The 17635-nt window shown below is 37.3% G+C and overlaps 2 protein-coding genes across 3 annotated transcripts; one reads left to right on the forward strand and one right to left on the reverse strand.

Moving 5' to 3' along the window:
- Positions 1-3522: 3522 nt before the first annotated feature.
- Positions 3523-6772, forward strand: LOC113021704 (histamine H2 receptor). Its single transcript, XM_026166448.1, has 2 exons — positions 3523-4541; positions 5333-6772. The coding sequence occupies exons 1-2, from the start codon at positions 3740-3742 to the stop codon at positions 5626-5628; spliced, it is 1098 nt and encodes a 365-aa protein (XP_026022233.1). The 5' UTR covers positions 3523-3739; the 3' UTR covers positions 5629-6772.
- A 5257-nt stretch (positions 6773-12029) lies between these two features.
- cyb5b (cytochrome b5 type B) lies at positions 12030-16677 on the reverse strand. 2 transcript variants are annotated; one of them, XM_026168342.1, is made up of 5 exons: positions 16192-16677; positions 15087-15215; positions 13794-13820; positions 13661-13692; positions 12030-13526 (listed from the first exon to the last, which is right to left on the reverse strand). In XM_026168342.1, exons 1-5 carry the CDS (start codon positions 16387-16389, stop codon positions 13436-13438), a joined length of 477 nt encoding a protein of 158 aa, XP_026024127.1. In that variant the 5' UTR covers positions 16390-16677; the 3' UTR covers positions 12030-13435. The 2 variants fall into 2 exon arrangements, with proteins under 2 accessions (XP_026024127.1, XP_026024117.1); XM_026168332.1 differs by having other exon boundaries at positions 12030-13529; positions 16192-16676.
- Between the last annotated feature and the right edge of the window lie 958 nt (positions 16678-17635).

A 17635-nucleotide genomic window follows, 5' to 3' on the forward strand; every position in this document is an offset into this window, starting at 1 on the left:
CCACTCACAGGATATTCAATTGCACACATGTAGAAACTCATCCTCTCTGTATCTCACTCATGTTCGCCTGAGATCAACTACATTTACAGATACAGCTTTGGGCAAGAAGTGCTTGCGTGTGCACGCCCACACATGTAGACTTGACATCGAAACACGCACACAAACCCTCCCTCTCTGTCACATGGAAACACTTTAGGATTTGAGCCACGCAGAGATGCTCAAAAGACACAGATAGATTTATGAATGAACTGTGAGGATATGTGCATTTCTGTCTTTTCTCAGAAATGTGCACTGAATATTTTACTTCTAGCTCAGCGAAAGATTTCATGTGATAAATATATGGATCTGATATTTGCAGACGTGGTAAATAAATAAAGTGCATTTAATTGAGTACTGTACTGAATTCACTCAAGTAAATCTATTATAGGCTACTTTGCACTACCTCTTGACTGCTGAACATTTCAAGGGCCCATATTACTACATGCATTAACAAGAAGTACTCTGAGAGCCCAAACCTACCTCAAGGTAGCTCACTCTCTTTGCAGTATTTATTTTTAAGGGAATAATACTGTGTTTTGTATATATCATTTTATTTTCTTTGTTCTTTTTAAATGTACTTTAAGAGGTTTGCAGTGCGGTAAAAACAAGTACAAAGTGCAGACTTTTGCATGTAGGAGTTGGTAATGGATATTAGGTATTGATTTGTAAATGAGTGGACATGAATAACTTAAGTTTATTATATAATGCAGCATATTTCTAACTAACTAGGCAGCTCATCCTCGTCCTCTTGACAACACATTTTTAAAGATATGATATATTTTGGGGTCAGCTTGAAAGAAAGACAGATGTGAAATGTAAAAATGAGATCAGACTTCAAATGTGACATAACATTTGGATATGGCCTAAAATGTGATATTTAGAATCCCCATACAAGAGTACCATTTGGTAAATGTTGCCAATAGAAACAAAGGCAGTAGAATTTTAATTTTAAAGATAAAAGATAATTTATGAAAGTTTGACCTTAGTTTCCTTTGAAGAAGCAGTCGGAGGTCCAAAGGAACATGATGTTTAGAATCCCCATATGTCTATATACTGTCAGTACAAATGTTAGCAGTAAGAAACATATTTTTAAACGGCTATAGCATTATTATCACTTTGACCTTCAGATCAATCTATTGCCCTTGAAGGAGAGGTCAGAGGTCAAATATGGCATGATGTTTACAATATTTATGTTGACAATCCACACCACACTCCTAGTTGACCTTGAACACCTCAGTGGATGTAAGTCAAATTTTAATGAATTGTTAACATGACCCAACTTTTTCTAGAATTCATTCAAAAGCTATCATGTTTCCAGGCAGACAGAATAACATGCACGCATGCAAATGATACCAATTCGCATTGCTGGAAACTGCAGCTGGTGGAAACCAGCTGCAGTTTCTGCTTTGTAAATAGATGCTTCATCGCTAACAATTCGTATTGTACTAAAATTAACAAATAAATGATTAAGCTTTATTTTTTTATCTACATCAAATGCCACTTTAAAGCAATGTTGCTTTTTTGTTGTACTTTATTCTGAATATTATATTCTTTTGATTCCACTGACATAAAATGTTAATACAGAGAGACAGACTACAGTCACGTTCACATCAATTTAGAATCACCAGTTAACCTAATCAAACTAAATGCATCTCTTTGGACTGTTGAAGGCAGCTGGAGTACCTGGAGAGAGAGTCCAGGAAAACATGGGGAGAACATGCAAACTCCACACACCAAGGCCCAGGTGGATGGTGGAGTCAACCGCATGACCTTTTGCTATTAGACAACAGCGCTAACCACAGTGCCACTGTGCTGCAGCAGAAGAGAATGAATGGATGGATAGACTTTTACCCATAACAGAACACCTGTATAAAGTGACATTGCTCTTTTTAAAGATCTGAGAGCTTGCACCCATTGATATTGGAATTCTACATCCTTTGAAAATAAGAAAGCATCAGGTAAGAAAGCATGCAGTCGAGGGTGCAATGAATATGAAGGAGGGAAAAGGAGGTAGAATATTAACCACAGACCTTCAGTCCATCTCCTCCAGGCTTTGCACTAAATAGAGAGAAATATTCTCATTAGGACAATGAGAAATACATATATCAAATATAGCTGTCACTTCTACTGTGGAGGATCTGTAGGGGAAAAAGTGTGTCACAGGCAGTTCGTCTTGTAGATGTGCTGTGTAGCTTTTGCAGAACAGATTTATCCCATGTGCAGCAGCTTCTCTTCAAAATTAATAACATGTAATGGATTCTTAGGAGAGGAAGAGGATTGATGACTGTGAAGCCAGTCTAAGAAAATTCATTGTGTAGTGTATTTTTAGAAGTCTACATTACAAATATCGCATCTTAGTTCCACTGCAGTTTCACATAGCAGAGAGTCACACAGAAGAATGTTGCTGAAACAGATGGTTTCCTGGTTACCTAAGTGGGAAAGGTCGGTGACACTTTCCAGCCCTCTTCTTACCCTTGTGTCATGTAGTTGCTGTATGTCTATTTATTTATTTATTTGAAGAAGAGACGATGGCACAGATTTGAGCTTGAAAAGGAGGTGAAGGAATGGTTGACACTAATGGTGTGTGATGGTGGAAATTGGACCATGATTGGTAGCGAGACGTCAGGCTGACAGTGTGTATGTCTTCTGTGGGACCTTTCTGGTAGTGATGAATTGTTGTCTGACTCATTGTTATTTCAGGTGATGAAACCTGTCAAGATGGGCTGGCCTGGAAGCTAGAAGGAACAAGTTGACGGAATAGGCTGTGAATAGAGTCAGAAGTGATATTTTTACTTTCTTCCACCTTAGTGTACAACAAATGGGGACAATTTAAATAGTAATGGTGGTGGAAACATGCATACCTGTTTTACAGGCTATTTTGTAGTACAGTGTTGCTGTCATGTTAATTCAGGTCTTTTCAGTTTGATTCACATATAGTGCCAATTCAGGACAATAGTTGCTTTATATTATATTATATTATATTATATTATATTATATTAGATTAGATTAGATTAGATTAGATTAGATTAGATTAGATTAGAGGATTAGGACATAGAACAGGAAATATGTTTTTTGACCTGCTGTGCTAAGTGGTTTCCTGGTAGTTTGCCCTAATGTGTAGGAGAAATATCTCTGCACATAACACTCAATATGCGCACACATATTAATAGATGTTAGGAAAATTAGCTCACTAAAATAGAATATAATAGAAATGGAAAGGTTAGATGGTTTTGGGCTGATAAAGGAATCTTTCCCTTTATGGTCCTGAATATTTAGATTTATACTAACACTAGTAAGAATTCCATTTTTAGATCCCTTTAAGTTACAGGGTATAGCAATGATGTGGGCAATACCTGATCATGTTGAAGAAACAATCATTTCAGCTAAACCACCCATGGTTAATATAAAAAATTAGATGATAATAATAATAAAAACATCCACTTAGTTCATAAAATACTGAAAAGTTAACCGTGATTAGCCTGCTTCTGAGCTGAAGCATGGCTGCAGTAAATGCATTTACCACCCAGCGCTAATTGCCTCAGGTGTGCTGCTGATTGTAGTGTTAGCCTAGCAGCGAACGGCCACATATTTTGCTCATATTTTTGATTTCTTTAGAAAATTTCGTCAACTTTCTTTCTTTTCTTTTGTGTGTCTGTGGTTTACTTATGATTTGTTTCCACTTGTATCACCGTGTAGAACAATGTATACAGCCCTTAACCTCTCGACTTCGGACGACTTCAACATGTCAGAGTTTGACTCTCAGAGACAGCAGGAGCTCTCCCACCGCTCCGTCAAAATAAGCATAATAATCGTTTTGGGCGTCGTGGTCACGTTGGGAAACATTGCAGTTCTCCTGGCTATTACTTCCTCAGTGTCCGGCTGGTCGAGAAACTCTCGGTACTTTCTCCTCTCGCTCACTGCAGCAGACTCTGCGTTCGGACTGCTGGTCATGCCCTTGAACCTTTGGGTGAGTCTGCTAAAGGATTACACTGAAGGTCCAGATGGTTTTTGTCACCTTGTGGCCTTTTGCAATGCCACCGTCTACTCCACCTGCATGTACACACTGGCCATGATAAGCCTGGAGAGGTACATTGCGGTGTTTTACCCGCTTCAGTACTCATCTCTGCTGACAAGGAAAAGGACGCTGTTTCTGATTGCCTTCGCCTGGTGCTTTCCTCCCATTTTACTCTCGCCGATATCATTACCAGATGGCATCATCCAAGTTCATTTTTCCACCGCATCACTGGTCTGCAACCCATCTTACTCTACAAATATTGGATACTCCCTAAGCTTGACATGTGTAATATTTTTCCCTTGCTCTATCATCATGACATTTGCAAACCTAAAAGTCTGGTGTGCAGCCAAGAGACAGAGGTTAAAACTGCGCAAATATGACAGCGCGCGGCGCAGTAGGCTTAATGTGCCTTCCAGAGTGCTTGTGCCTGTGATGGGAGCCTACTACATCTGCTGGACTCCTTGCATGGCAGCAATGATCTACAATGGTAAGCAAAACCTCACTAGATACGTAAAGTGAGTGTGTGAGGATGGTGGATGATTTTCTTCTACCATCCTCATTTCATATATGAATATATCCCATGTAATATAGTCTGTTTATGTCTATAATTGTGGCATTTACTGGGACAAAATATCTGAGAACTACTCATATAACTGGCTTATTTTGTAGCAAGCTTTGCTTTTTTAGGTTTAGATAGTCTTTGATTATATAAGCTTAACTGGAAGAGGTAAACTTCACATGTACTTGTTTGTCTTGGTGTATTTCTTATTTGTGGTTTCAAAGGCCGTAAGAGAATTCAAAAGTAAGTATTTGAATGTGTTTATTAAAAATTGTATTAGATGGCTATTGATAGGTCCATTTCCCTTTAAAAAAATATTTTTGTTATTATTATTATTGTAAATAAAAAGCTGATTTGGGGCCAGTTATATGACTCAGACAAATGTTAGTTTGATGGGTTATATCATTGCTTTCAGGGGTAAGGCAAGCACCTCCAAAGCAGACTTTTTTTAGTTTCTCTCATAATGCCAAGTGAAATATCCCCAGCTCCGTCTCAGGAGGTTCCTTTTGCAGTTATACTAACACTAATTATACTAACACTTTTAGGAATTTGTGTCACCCCATGAAGGGCCTCTGGTGTGAAAATTAGACAAAGAAAACATACAGAGCTACTTGCTCTGTAAAAAGGGAGCAGGTCAAAGTAGCCGCTGTCTTTTGCTAGGTACGTTGTTTTCACTTTGTTGATACTTGCCTTAACACTCATTGTTTTCTGCCTTACAGCAGTCACAGGTAGCAGTATACCAGAGTGGATTGAGTTTGTAGTGGTCTGGCTACCAACTTCCAATGGTTTCCTCAACTGCATCTTCTATTTCTGGATAAACCGAAACTTTCGCAAGAAATTCTGTCTAGTCCTTCAGAAACTAGCTCTGGCCCTCTGCCCTGAATTGGCCAGAACTTTTGGGTGTTGCACCACATCAAAGATGCAGTTTGCATCAGGAATTCTGGATAACAACAACAGTGTCCATGGGCGTTCCTCCAGTGTGTCATCTACCTGCACCTTGCTGTCTGTGGCTTAAGACCTAAAGAGCACCACCGGCATGGACACAAACATGGCCAGCAACCTCTGTACTGTGTTGCATTGTCTGACTGAGCTAGACAACTGAAGCCATGTTCTGACATAGTTCCATACAAGGTAATGAGGGTGAGAACTAAGCTTTAAAAGGGTCGCAGTACGAATGATTTGGTTATGATAGCAAACATTTAAAATTTCCTCTCTGCAGATTAAATCCAAATTTGCGATATCTTGATTGTAATATATTTTTTATTTTTTATCAAACTTCAGAATCAGTGTTCAGTTGACTGGAGCATGAATTTAGAACGGCTTTGGATTTTTTCTTTTACTTATTCACACTGCTGCAGAGATTTAATTTACAATTAGAGACAGTGTCTTTAAAACCACCTTTTATTTGTTTTATAACCAACCAACAAAGTTCTCTGTGCTCCCAAAAATTGACATTACATACAGTGATATAATCAGTCTTTCAGTGTCAGCCTGTTTAAACCTGTTGCACAGGTCACGATTAGCGAATTAGTTCGTTTTAAATTCTCTCTATATGAAACATTTCTGAACATCAGTATCTGATAATAAGCACAATGAAGGACTGAAACCATCTACCTCTTCTTCAATTTAAACTGTGCATCAAATACCTTGGCATATAACAGCTTGGAGAAGCTAACCTTTAAGTCACAGCTTTTCAGTGGGTGCAAGGAGGAAAGTAATTAAGCATCTATACTGTAGAAAGGTCACCACATTTGTGCTGGGAAGAGATAACTTGGATAAGATCTGAGGCTATGGTTGTTTACTTTGAGATATTAAGTCTAAGATCTTCCTCACACTATCTGCACTAAAGTTTTTGTCATGTTATCGGTTTATGTACATTTACAATGAATCGAGATTAGAATTCAGAAATTCCGTAACGTTTTATGCAGTTAATTTTAGCCTTTAGGTTTTCTGCTTGAGTTACATCATTGAAGTTTGTGCAAGGGCAAATGGAGGATCAAAAGTGTCACAAAATTGAAGTTAAAAAAGAAAAGAAAATCTGAATAACGTAATATTAACCTTTTGTATGTATATTGTTTGTGATTGAAAAATTCCTGATTATAAAAGAATTTATGTATTGATATATGGATAATTTATGAAATAAAGCATGATGCCTGTGAGTTGTTTCTTTTCAAGTCTTCAGTTTGAGTTTGATATTTACAGATGTATCATTGCAGAACTGAAATAAAGTTATAGTGAAAAATGTTTGCTGATCCTTTAGCATATATTTTTTTCTAGCTATGCGTGGTCTGATGCTCTACATCAGCATTGTTAGCTTCCAGTTAACATCTCTTTGCTTCTCTATGCTGTGGTATATAATAAATGCTAAACTGTACTATATGCTGTCAATGTTTTACCTGTTAATGTTTTTGTTTCAACTCATTGAAGTAGAGTAGCATTTTGCACTCGCTAGCTGTCTCACTCTCTCTGCCCTGTGACAGCCGGGATAGGCTCCAGCCCCCCCCCCCCCCCCCTCCAAAAAAGGATCAGTGGAAGAGGATGGATGCATGGATACCTAGCTTTCCTCAGTAAGAGGACTAACTAATGAAGATACAAGTTTGGTTTGTTTGATATAAATTATGCATTTTTTTAAAATTTTATTTTGGAGGGTTAAAACAAATTAATGATGATTAAGTATAGCCTAGTCTATTATTTCAGTGGGAATTCTTTGAAGTGGTAATATTGAAGCAGTATGGCAAACCTGGATGATTAACAAGCTCAAAATGAAAATTCTTGTTTGTGGTCATTAGATAAACGTTCTTTTCACCCAGAGAAGAACTCGGCAAGTTAGTCTATGCACAAAAAAATGATACGCCATTCTATTTTGGTAATATTTTCACTGTTTTATACTTCTGGGCAAATTTTTGAATAATATGAGATGGATTATGTTAATTGCTACCTACCAGTGTCATGTTAGATAACAGGTTGAGCTGTAGATCCGGAGCTTTTAAAAAAAATAAATAAATAAAATAAGCAGAAAATGATCCTTTGGCTTATGCATAATAGATGGATACAAGTTCGACTGATATTATGCCCAGTATTGCTCATGACAAAGGGCACAAAAATGAAACAACAGCTCGATACATGCATAATGAAGGGAGCAAACTGTGAGGCAGCTGCAAGTGGTCCCATAAGTAGTTTTGCAAAGAATGATGTTAGAAAAAAACCCAACATGACCTGATGAATCTCATGTCATGTGAAACCATCTCAGCATCTAAGACTTTGTGTCCATACGGCTCCACCTGAGCTGTCCTTCTGATATACACATTTTTAATGTTGTCGATTTTGGTCTCTCCTAAGGAAGATCTTAACGTCTTCAACTTCACCGAATCCTGCTCGGTGTCTTTTTTTACAGCACCACTAAATCTAAAACATACATGATGGAGTCTCACTACCATCTCATATTGCTGCATAATACATAAACTCAGGCCTGGGTGAATTTAGTGATTTCATCAGCAGGTGTCCTTTACAAAAGAATGAAGTTCTTCTTCAGCTAGAGTTGAATGTTTTTGATGAACCTAGACAAGTTTTAAAATTTTTAAATTCTTTCTGACATTGGTTCTCTGCATGTTTTTGTCACTCATCTCTCTGTGCACAAGAACAGGATTTTAATGTCCTTCTTTGTTAAGTCACACTAAAAACGTTTTCTATGAATATGTGACCCTTTCAGCTAACTCAAACCCTGTCAGAGATCAGGTGTATTCCCGCATTACCCAGAAGTGATTTTCGTAGCATCTGAGGTGTTTGCCAAGCTGGTCTCTTAAGACACTGAAGTGTTGTGCATTAGAAGCCTCAGTTCTTCTTAAGCCTTACTGCTGCCAGAAATGACAGGTGATTTGGTTTGGGGAATGGTGATTGTCTTAGGGATTCACACGCAGTATATTCATACAGACACCATATGTCATCTTATAAGAGCTTATCATTCTCTCTGGTCATAATTCCTGCCACAACAAGAAGTGGCTTCACTGGTCTTTGCTGAAAAGGTGATAAAATATCTAATATCTAGCTAGACAGAACACGGATCCCAATAAAGTCCAATGCATTGCTTCTATGGCTTTGGAAGTACAGTGCTTGAGACAATACTGTCAAAAGCTCCCTATTATAAAAATTTTTTAATCTGTTGTTCATCTGCATTAGCCTCACTGCAGTTTTGTAAGCAGAATATTTTTACATTTTACTTTAAACTATTAACATTTTAAAGGCTTTAAGGGTATTACATGTTCAAACACCCTCTATCACACCCTGTTATTGTGTTTCTTTGCCCATAAACATTTGGAGATGTATGCTACAGAACTGTGTTTATGAAAATGAGAGAACTAGAGAGATTAATGATTTTAATATATACTTTGTAATGCTGTACCCACAATATTAAACTGCATGTTTAATATTATGTAGGTCTCTAGTGTGCTGTCAAAATGGCTCTGAGTAGCGGAGAAATAGACTTGTGACCTCTGGGGATACCCTCATCTGGTATTGAGACATTGACAGCTGATCTATCGGGTATTATAAGTTGCTGGAGGATGCCGACATGGACTGGGTTTGCTCCACTTCATCCCATGTATGCTCAAATGGAAGATGGTGAGGTTTAGAAGCTAGGTTAACACCTTGGATCCCCCTTGGGACAGGTGCAATGGGCACCACATCTGGATGGAGGCTGCTGCTGTAAGAGAGTATGGTTGGCATGATGGGTTTGCTGGTCTGGACCAGTACCACACACATCATTTTTAGGTGTGTGATACATGTCAAAGAAATGTCCACATATTTCCTGGCAGAACATTTCACAGGCACAGAATAATCGCTGGTCTTCATTTTTAATGTAACTGGTTGTAAAGTTGGAGCTGAATGGTGTATAGTTTCACTGTTTCTGGCAAATGCTTAATCCAAGACTTGGCATATTATCATCTTGACATGGTACTGCCATCTTGTGTTTCTACTAAGTATAACATGGCAAAAAAATGTATCTATATTTATATAGAGAGGGATCAATATGTCTATAATATTGCACAAAAGCAATTGGTATAATTTTATACCGTTGGATTTCTTTTCTGTTTCAGGATTTAACGTTTCTGTCCTACTAATTTTAAGTTTCATGAAGCCCAATACCAGTGTTACATGCACTATTCACGTAGCATTGGAGTCCTTTTTAAATAAACTACAACAGCATTTTGGTTTCTTGAAACAAGCCATACATTTATTTACTTAAGGAATGTGATTCTTTAATGAAAACCTGATTTAAAAGGATAAATCAACAGGCACGGATTTATGCTTCATGTGGCGTGTACTCTAAACTGTGATGGCTCTTGTGGAGATTGTAGACAGAGAAAAAACATCTTTCATTTCAATCACCCTTCCTGCTCTTTTCCACCTTTCACGCTTCCGGCAAAAAGTAGTTACACTATAAACTGCCTATGAGAAAATCAAATAAAAGTACCCGCCTGGAATTTTAAATTAAATCACAATGGGGCCATGATTACATTTCTAAGAGATACTATAACATTTTCTCTCACCTCTATATAAAAAAATTAAATGACTTCATGTTATAAATCTGTTGCTTATCACACTGGGCTACAGTGTTAGATTATAAGGGTTTTAATGGCATCTTTCCAAGGTAGTTGTGATGTTTGGTCTTAATTTGAACCTATGAAAGAGCTGCTGCTGTTGTTTAATAGCAGTTATAATTGTAAATGTTTACCAATTATCATTATTTAAACAGCACTAGTCGGAGGTATGAGGAACGATTTGCTAATATAACTGTGGTAAACACATAGCATACAAAGCTGCATTCAGTAAAGCTGCCTTATTTAATGATAAGGCCTTTTCAGAGGCTACCATTTAAGGTGCCAGTTGAAACAGAAGTATGTGTCTGTACTGCATGTTGCCTGACTTCTTGTTTTTGGGCTGTTTCCATGTTCCGAGCATCCTCCTAGCACTCAACAATAACTGAGGTCCAGCTTTTGGCTTGAAAGAACCCATTTGGCCATGTGAAGAGTGGAACTTTCCAAGAATCAAATTGCTTCAAACCCTTCATCAGAAAGCATGCCTCATCCACACAGTGCCCATTGACTGAAATGGCTTTTCTTTCACCACACTCCAATGTATCAAGAGCAAAAGCTAATTTATTATCGAGCAGGATTTACCAGTGGCCCTAATGTGACACTGAAACATATGTCGAGGAAATAGCAATCAGCAAAGGAATTAATTTTCTAGTATTTTGTATATTAAATCAGAACCTAAAAGTTGTGACGTTTTAGAGCCTTTACTGTGATGATAACATGTTTTAGCTTGTTTTGGGGTTCTTTCTTTCATTTTTCTCTATTTGGCCTTTTTTAAAATTTCGTTTAGACTTTTTGCTTTTAATTCAGCTTAGTTTCAACCACTTTCCAGAGTGTGTTTGCTCTAGTTTTTGAAAATGTTTCGTTTTTGTTTTGTTTCATTCTTCATTTCAGTCTTCATTAATAAATATTATATGGAGGGAAAATTTTTCTAGCAGAATTTAGGAAAATCAGTGCAAGTACTACAATAAAAACAGAACTTTTTGAAAGCAATTGACTACGTCTTGTAGACATCCAAGGTTACATAAGGGCAGTTAAATAAAATTTCTTATTTACCAAAGTAGCAAAAACTAAAACTAAGGATGTGTGTGTGTGCATGTATATATATAGTTTAAATGTTATTTCCCAACTAGTTTTAGTTTTTATTTTAGATTTAGTTAAGTCAGTTCTATATATATATGTGCTTTAAGCATGGTGATTTTTGCAGTAGGAGTAAGATGAGAGTGTGAGTGCATCAGGGATCTGTTCTCAGCCCCTTCTTGTTTGCAGACTGACAGTTGAGGTCAGGCAGGAGTCTCTGTGGCCTTTGATGTTCATAAACAACACTAATCTTTACAAAGAGTAGGGAGCAGGTGGAAGAGAGCCTGGAAAGGTGGCAGTGTGCACTCGAGAGATGAGGAATGAAAGACGGTTGAAACGAGACAGAATACATGCAGTGAAGCAAGAAGTAGTGGTAGTGAAGGTCGACGAGTTTGACTACCTAAAGAGGCGTGACCTGCTACGATGCATAGTTTGGAGATGGTGGCACTGACAAAATGACAGGAGGCTGAGCTGAAGATGTCAAGATGTTCACTGGGAGTGACCAGGATGGACAAGATGAGTACATCAGAGTGGTAGGGAGACAGTTATAGTCGAGATGGTTTGGGCACGTGCAAAGAAGAGCGGGTGGATACACTGGACAAAGGATGTTGAATATAGAGACGGCAGGCAGGAGGGAAAGTCACAAATCACACAAATTAAAAGAAAAAAAAAAAGGAAACAGAAAACCTATATACATAAACCCTGATTTACATTTAATTATTTTCAGGAAGTAGTGACTGGCGAATTGCACGTCAAGGCCCATTTTATTGATAGTTTCAAAGAAAGGAAATGGCAGGTAAAATGTATAACAATGATATGTATTCATCTTATCTTTTATAATCAACAAACTTATTTTTGACATCTGCAGTTTTGTACTCGCATGTAAAAATAGCAGCAAGTTCATTCAGAACCTTTGAAATGACAGCTGACATCAATTTGTCTCTATTTGGAAAAAACTTTTTAATTACCATGAAATAAATTTAAATAAAGAATTTGAAAGCTTACCAAAACATATTTAACAAGACCAAATTAGCAACCTAGACAAAGGTTTAATAAATCAAATCAATAACAAATATAGGCCACAAATAATCATTAAACAGGGAAAGACAACTAAATGTAGACTGAAAGATACCCATCTATAGGTCAAATGCCAAACCCACTGATTATAGCCAAAGCTGCTACACAAGAAACACAGACCAGATTTTAAACTCTGCTGAATCAGCTGCTTGTGCCATTCACCCAAAACTTAAAGTTCAGATGCGTTACAATGAACAACAGCTGTGAAAAAGCACTGGTTAAATAACAAACGGCATAGCAGAGGGAACATTAACAACTTGAAATAGAAATGAACTTTCTTTCAAGGGTATTCTGTCATTCCCTGTCATCTATTATACCTGGGTAATAAGTTGCATTGTATTTCTCTCTACATTTAAATGATTAGATCATTTGAACGTGTATAAATTCCTGAAAAGAGAACATTGGCAGAAAGGGACAACTCCAAAAACAAATCAATGATGCAATATAATTAACTGCGATTTTCAAAAAGGATCCAACACAGACTTGAAAATGCATTCATAAAAGTGGAAAGATTATGAGTTTGCAACCGAGTGATAAAAGCAATCAAGCATTGCCTAACAGCTGAACTGTGCATAAAGGAGTGAATAAAATAAACCCTTTTATTGAGAGCTAACTGGCTATTCTGACTTTATTAAACCCAAGAAAATGCACTGGAGGTTATGCAAGTTATTATCCAATAAAAAAAGAAGAAGAAAAAAGAAACAGGCTGGAGGCTCGCTTCATCATCGCCCTGCATAACCTCTCCTTCAGCCTACCTATAGCTGGCGTAATGAAGATTCAAACTGCAGAACATGCATATGAAAGTTTAGGGTAAAGACAACACGTGACATTTATGACAACTGGCACAGTGAAGAAAGCAAAGGCTGACAATTTCATAAAGTCTCTGCCCAACTATCTATTTGGTGCACCAAGTAGACGGACAAGGACAAAAACACTTAATCAAACTACTCTCTCCACTCTTCTTGCTGCTGAGGACGTTGACACTACCGCGCGTGTCCAGGGTGAGGAGGTTTTGGTCAAACATTTCAAGGCCTCCGAGATGAAAAGACAGGGATGAAAACATGACGTCGCCACTCAAGAGGACCTCTGCTCAAAAATGAAGTAGCGATACACGATACCAATAACAACAACAGCAACAGCAGGTAACAACCAAATGGCCCAGGAGCTGCTGAAAAAAAAAAAATTACACAAACGTTAATTTGAAAACATTTTCATTTATACAGATATAAGGTGTCATTGCACTCGCCCCTCTGAAACAGTACAAAGAGAGCCTGAGACACATTCATCAGAATGACTAACCTGCTCCCCTCAGACTTTGCGACTTCTGCTTTCTACAGCACAAAATTGAAAAAAGGAGAAACACAAGTTGTGGAACAATGTGGAAAAGTCCAAATACAGTATCGTTTCATGGTGCATGGAACAGCCAATTTACCTTTGCAGTGTCCTTTTTTCTGTCATCCTATGAAGGAAAACAAAAGAAATCATATGATCGTTTTGTGATGCTGAGTAGAATTAAATAAATAAATACTGAAATTTATGTAACCATCAAGTGGGACTGGTGAAAGAACCAGAAGGCTAATTATCCCTCAAACATTCATTGATTTGTTGCAAGTGGAATCCACCAATTAAAAGTGATAATTTGAATACGGTTTGTGTGGTGTGCTGCCAGTTTCTATTAAAAGACAAAGAAACCAGCTCAGTGATTTTAATTATGTGGGAACCTAAGCAAAAGTCATCTGAACAGGAAGACAGCAGGAAACTTTCTTCAAACTCTGCAACTTCCTGTTGCACTGGAATGTTCATCTGGAGATAAGCTGGATTAATTTGCAGCAGTCCAAATTAAACAATTAATCACATGAACTGGACATCTTCCTATTTTCATTTTTGCAAGGCAGACCAGTCTTTTTTTTCTACAGCCATTTTCTTGTGGCGTTAAAATGAGCAGCTCACACAAACTGTTTTGTAAAAGACCCATAAAGATTGATTTTACAAATAGCTTTCACATTTGAAGTCTAAAGAGACTTTATATGTGAAAGCACTGGATTTGTCCAACTGAAACTGCTGGAGATTCATTAGCACTCAGTGGAAGCACAATGGATAAACAACAGTATGAACAGAAAATCTATCATCTAATGGTATAATTATGGTAAATTAGTAAATTTAACCATGTTTTAAAGTATATTATAAATATTGTGAAACTGTTGGGTGTATAATAGAGTGGCTGATAAGCTACACTAAATTTCCAACAAGCATAACATAAAATATTGTTACTCATGTTTAATTGGATAATATTTTTATTGTATTTTTCTGATGCTTTTTATATTTATGCTGTGATCTCTCTAGTTTCAGTATTTCTTTATGCTCGAATTGCTCAAAACCAAATTACTGCCTCACAGGAAACAGAAAATGTGAACATTAGACTGAATGTGATATAGGAACTTAAATAGAGAGCTACTGCTCATGTGATAGACTTGGTAACAAATCAGTTTCCACCCACTTTTACGTCATCTTATACACGACACCATCTGGAGGTGACTCCAAACAACTTAGGTGCAAATGACTCAATCTTGTGACATTATTTAGTTACTCTGTTTGATTTGGAAGGGTTTAGGCAACAATAATAACAAAGACATAATAATAAAGACATTTAACTTCAGTAATTGAAAGATTGGTTTAGACGTGTGAAAGAAACACTACAGGCAGACAGGCAGTCTTTCCTCCTTACCTCGTGAAGCTCCCCAATGTAATACTGCTGGAGCATCTCCCTGGCATCCGAGGAGTGACCCACATCCTCGAAGCTCTCTGTGGCATCTGCACCCGCCTGCTCCAGTAAAACCTCCTCACCTCCTGGATGCTAAAATCAAAAGTGGTTGACCTGGTTACTCTGAAGCACCTGACATGCACAACTGTTTTAGTATACTTGTTTAAGTTATGAATAATGACAGTATTACAGCTGAAATCACAGACAAAACAGTGAAATGCACTAATATTATAGTCTTCCAGTGTTGGAATGCATACATGGTTGGAAAAGACGCACCCCGGGACATTCTCAGCCATTAGCTGGCATTCCCAGACCTCAACTCAACATTACTTACAGAAATTACAAGAACATATTAGAGTGAGTTTTCAAGATTGATACAACTATTTAAACTCTATTTTCCGTAATTTACAAACCTGCACCTACTCCCCATTTTACTATCAAAATACAAAGATTGAGGGGTGGCTATAGACGTTTGCACAGTACTGTTCAAAGACGTACCACTCTAGGAGCTAATTTTGTTACTTAAGCAATAAGGTTTTTTTTTGTTTGTTTGTTTGTTTTTTTACACAACATGCAACTTTTAACTTCCAGAGTTTTTACACATTTTAGCCAGATAAAGGATTTTATCACAACCTGATTTATAAATCACATTTTTATCAGCTGTGTTTATAAAGCTATAAACATTCAGCCCAAATCGTCTGAAGAACTATCATCGGACAGGGCTAGCTACTACTTGTTAACCAAACTTAGCTAATCTATCCTACAACATTTGGACACCCTTGCAGAAGAAATGATAAAACAATAAGAAGGTTCTTTAAAGTAGGCCAGTCGTAATTGTAGATTATTTATACTGGCGGTTTTGAGTTTAGGATTGGGTCGTTAGCAGCAAATTAGCCGAAGACAATTTGCAAAGCTTACACGTCAACACGTAACGATAAGGATCACGCTCATCCTGCACTTCCAGGAAGCCCAGACAAATGGCAAAACCAAGGGGTTCACGAAGAAGAATTAATAACGACTACTTTAATGACAAAGCATGAGCTACTAGTCAACAGAAAGTCTTTCTTACCTCTTCAAGGAAACTTGAAATGTCATATACTTTATCGTGGATGATAAGCCATGTGTCGTTGCTCATATTATGTACTCTTACGTCTTCTAACGTGTAACATTTTACGCCATCGTCTACTGTTTCGCAATTTTTCTCAACACTGGAGTTAGCAGCTTCACTATTCGCGTTAGTGAGATTTTCTTTATTTTCCAATCCCATTGTAACGTCAGTGCGACTGAGCGACTAGCTAACCTTAGCTTCTCTTAAACCTTAGCTATGGACGTAAAGATGGCTATAGCTATGTGTGCTGTTTGATTAGGCTCGAAAAGCCCCTGATAACACCGCAGGAAAAAAAAGTTAAAAGAAACACAATTTCAGTGCTGAGCAATTATATGTTACGAAAGCATTAGATACCCTAAACCGGTATCAGCAGACATGTGAAACGAACCAATGCCACCGTGTGTTGTTTGACCGTCGGGGCAGTAACCAAAGAAACTGTCACTTTCTCAGCAGTGACCAATCAGGTCGCCCAACTGATGATCACGAGACCATGGCGCAAGCCAAGGTTGTCAAGTGTGCGCTGTCATTGTGCATGTAAGGGACTCCGGTGACATAACATGTGTTTTACCCATTTTATCTGCGCTTAGATAACACTTTCTTTGTCCCGGTAAATACTGCAGACATTTTTTTTTCAAAAAGATTTTATTTCATTTCCAAAGTTCCTTGGCAGGTTTATACTCCTTGGTACTCTCTGAATAGGAATTTTTATATTTGGTATTTTTCCTAATTCTTTTCTGTTTTTTTAAAAACCCGGATACAACCCACAGCGACACTATGTTATCTGCCTGTTGATAAACCCTGTGAAGCACATACTGATAGATCACCCACAGTGTGCTTGTTAACCCTTTTTTGGGACACTTGTCTTAGGTCAAATCTTAGACATGGGTTTTTACTAAGCTGAAGAAAATCTTTAGCCAAACTAACCCCAAAGTTTCAGTATTTCCACTTATGCCTTTGCATCAAAAACACGTTTGTTGTAGGTTCAAACTTTATCATAATCATTTGTATAGTCATTGGACAATGCTCGTCAACACCATAGTTTACTTTTTGGGAATTTTTTGTGCTTTTACCAAAACTCTGCTGTTTATTTTATTGTATCAAGGTACTCTTTTCTATTTTCGTTTCCAAAGTTATTTTTCTACTTCATTTTTCTTGACATTTACACTCTTTCCTCGCCTGTAACTCTTATTATTATTATAATAAATATATAAATATGGGTAAAGTAAATAAAAGTAAATAAATATTTTTTCGCAATTACATTTTAGAACTGTGGTATGATATGTTTAGATACAGCTCATGTAGAAAATAAATGAAAAGGAACTTCTAGATTAATACGGATACAAGCTTAAAAGGGGTTAGAAAGAGAAAAAGAAAACAAATGCAGGCCAAAGAAGCTAAAGGGATG

The sequence above is a fragment of the Astatotilapia calliptera genome, chromosome 1 (genome assembly GCF_900246225.1).
Source record: "Astatotilapia calliptera chromosome 1, fAstCal1.2, whole genome shotgun sequence".
Lineage (NCBI taxonomy): Eukaryota > Metazoa > Chordata > Actinopteri > Cichliformes > Cichlidae > Astatotilapia > Astatotilapia calliptera.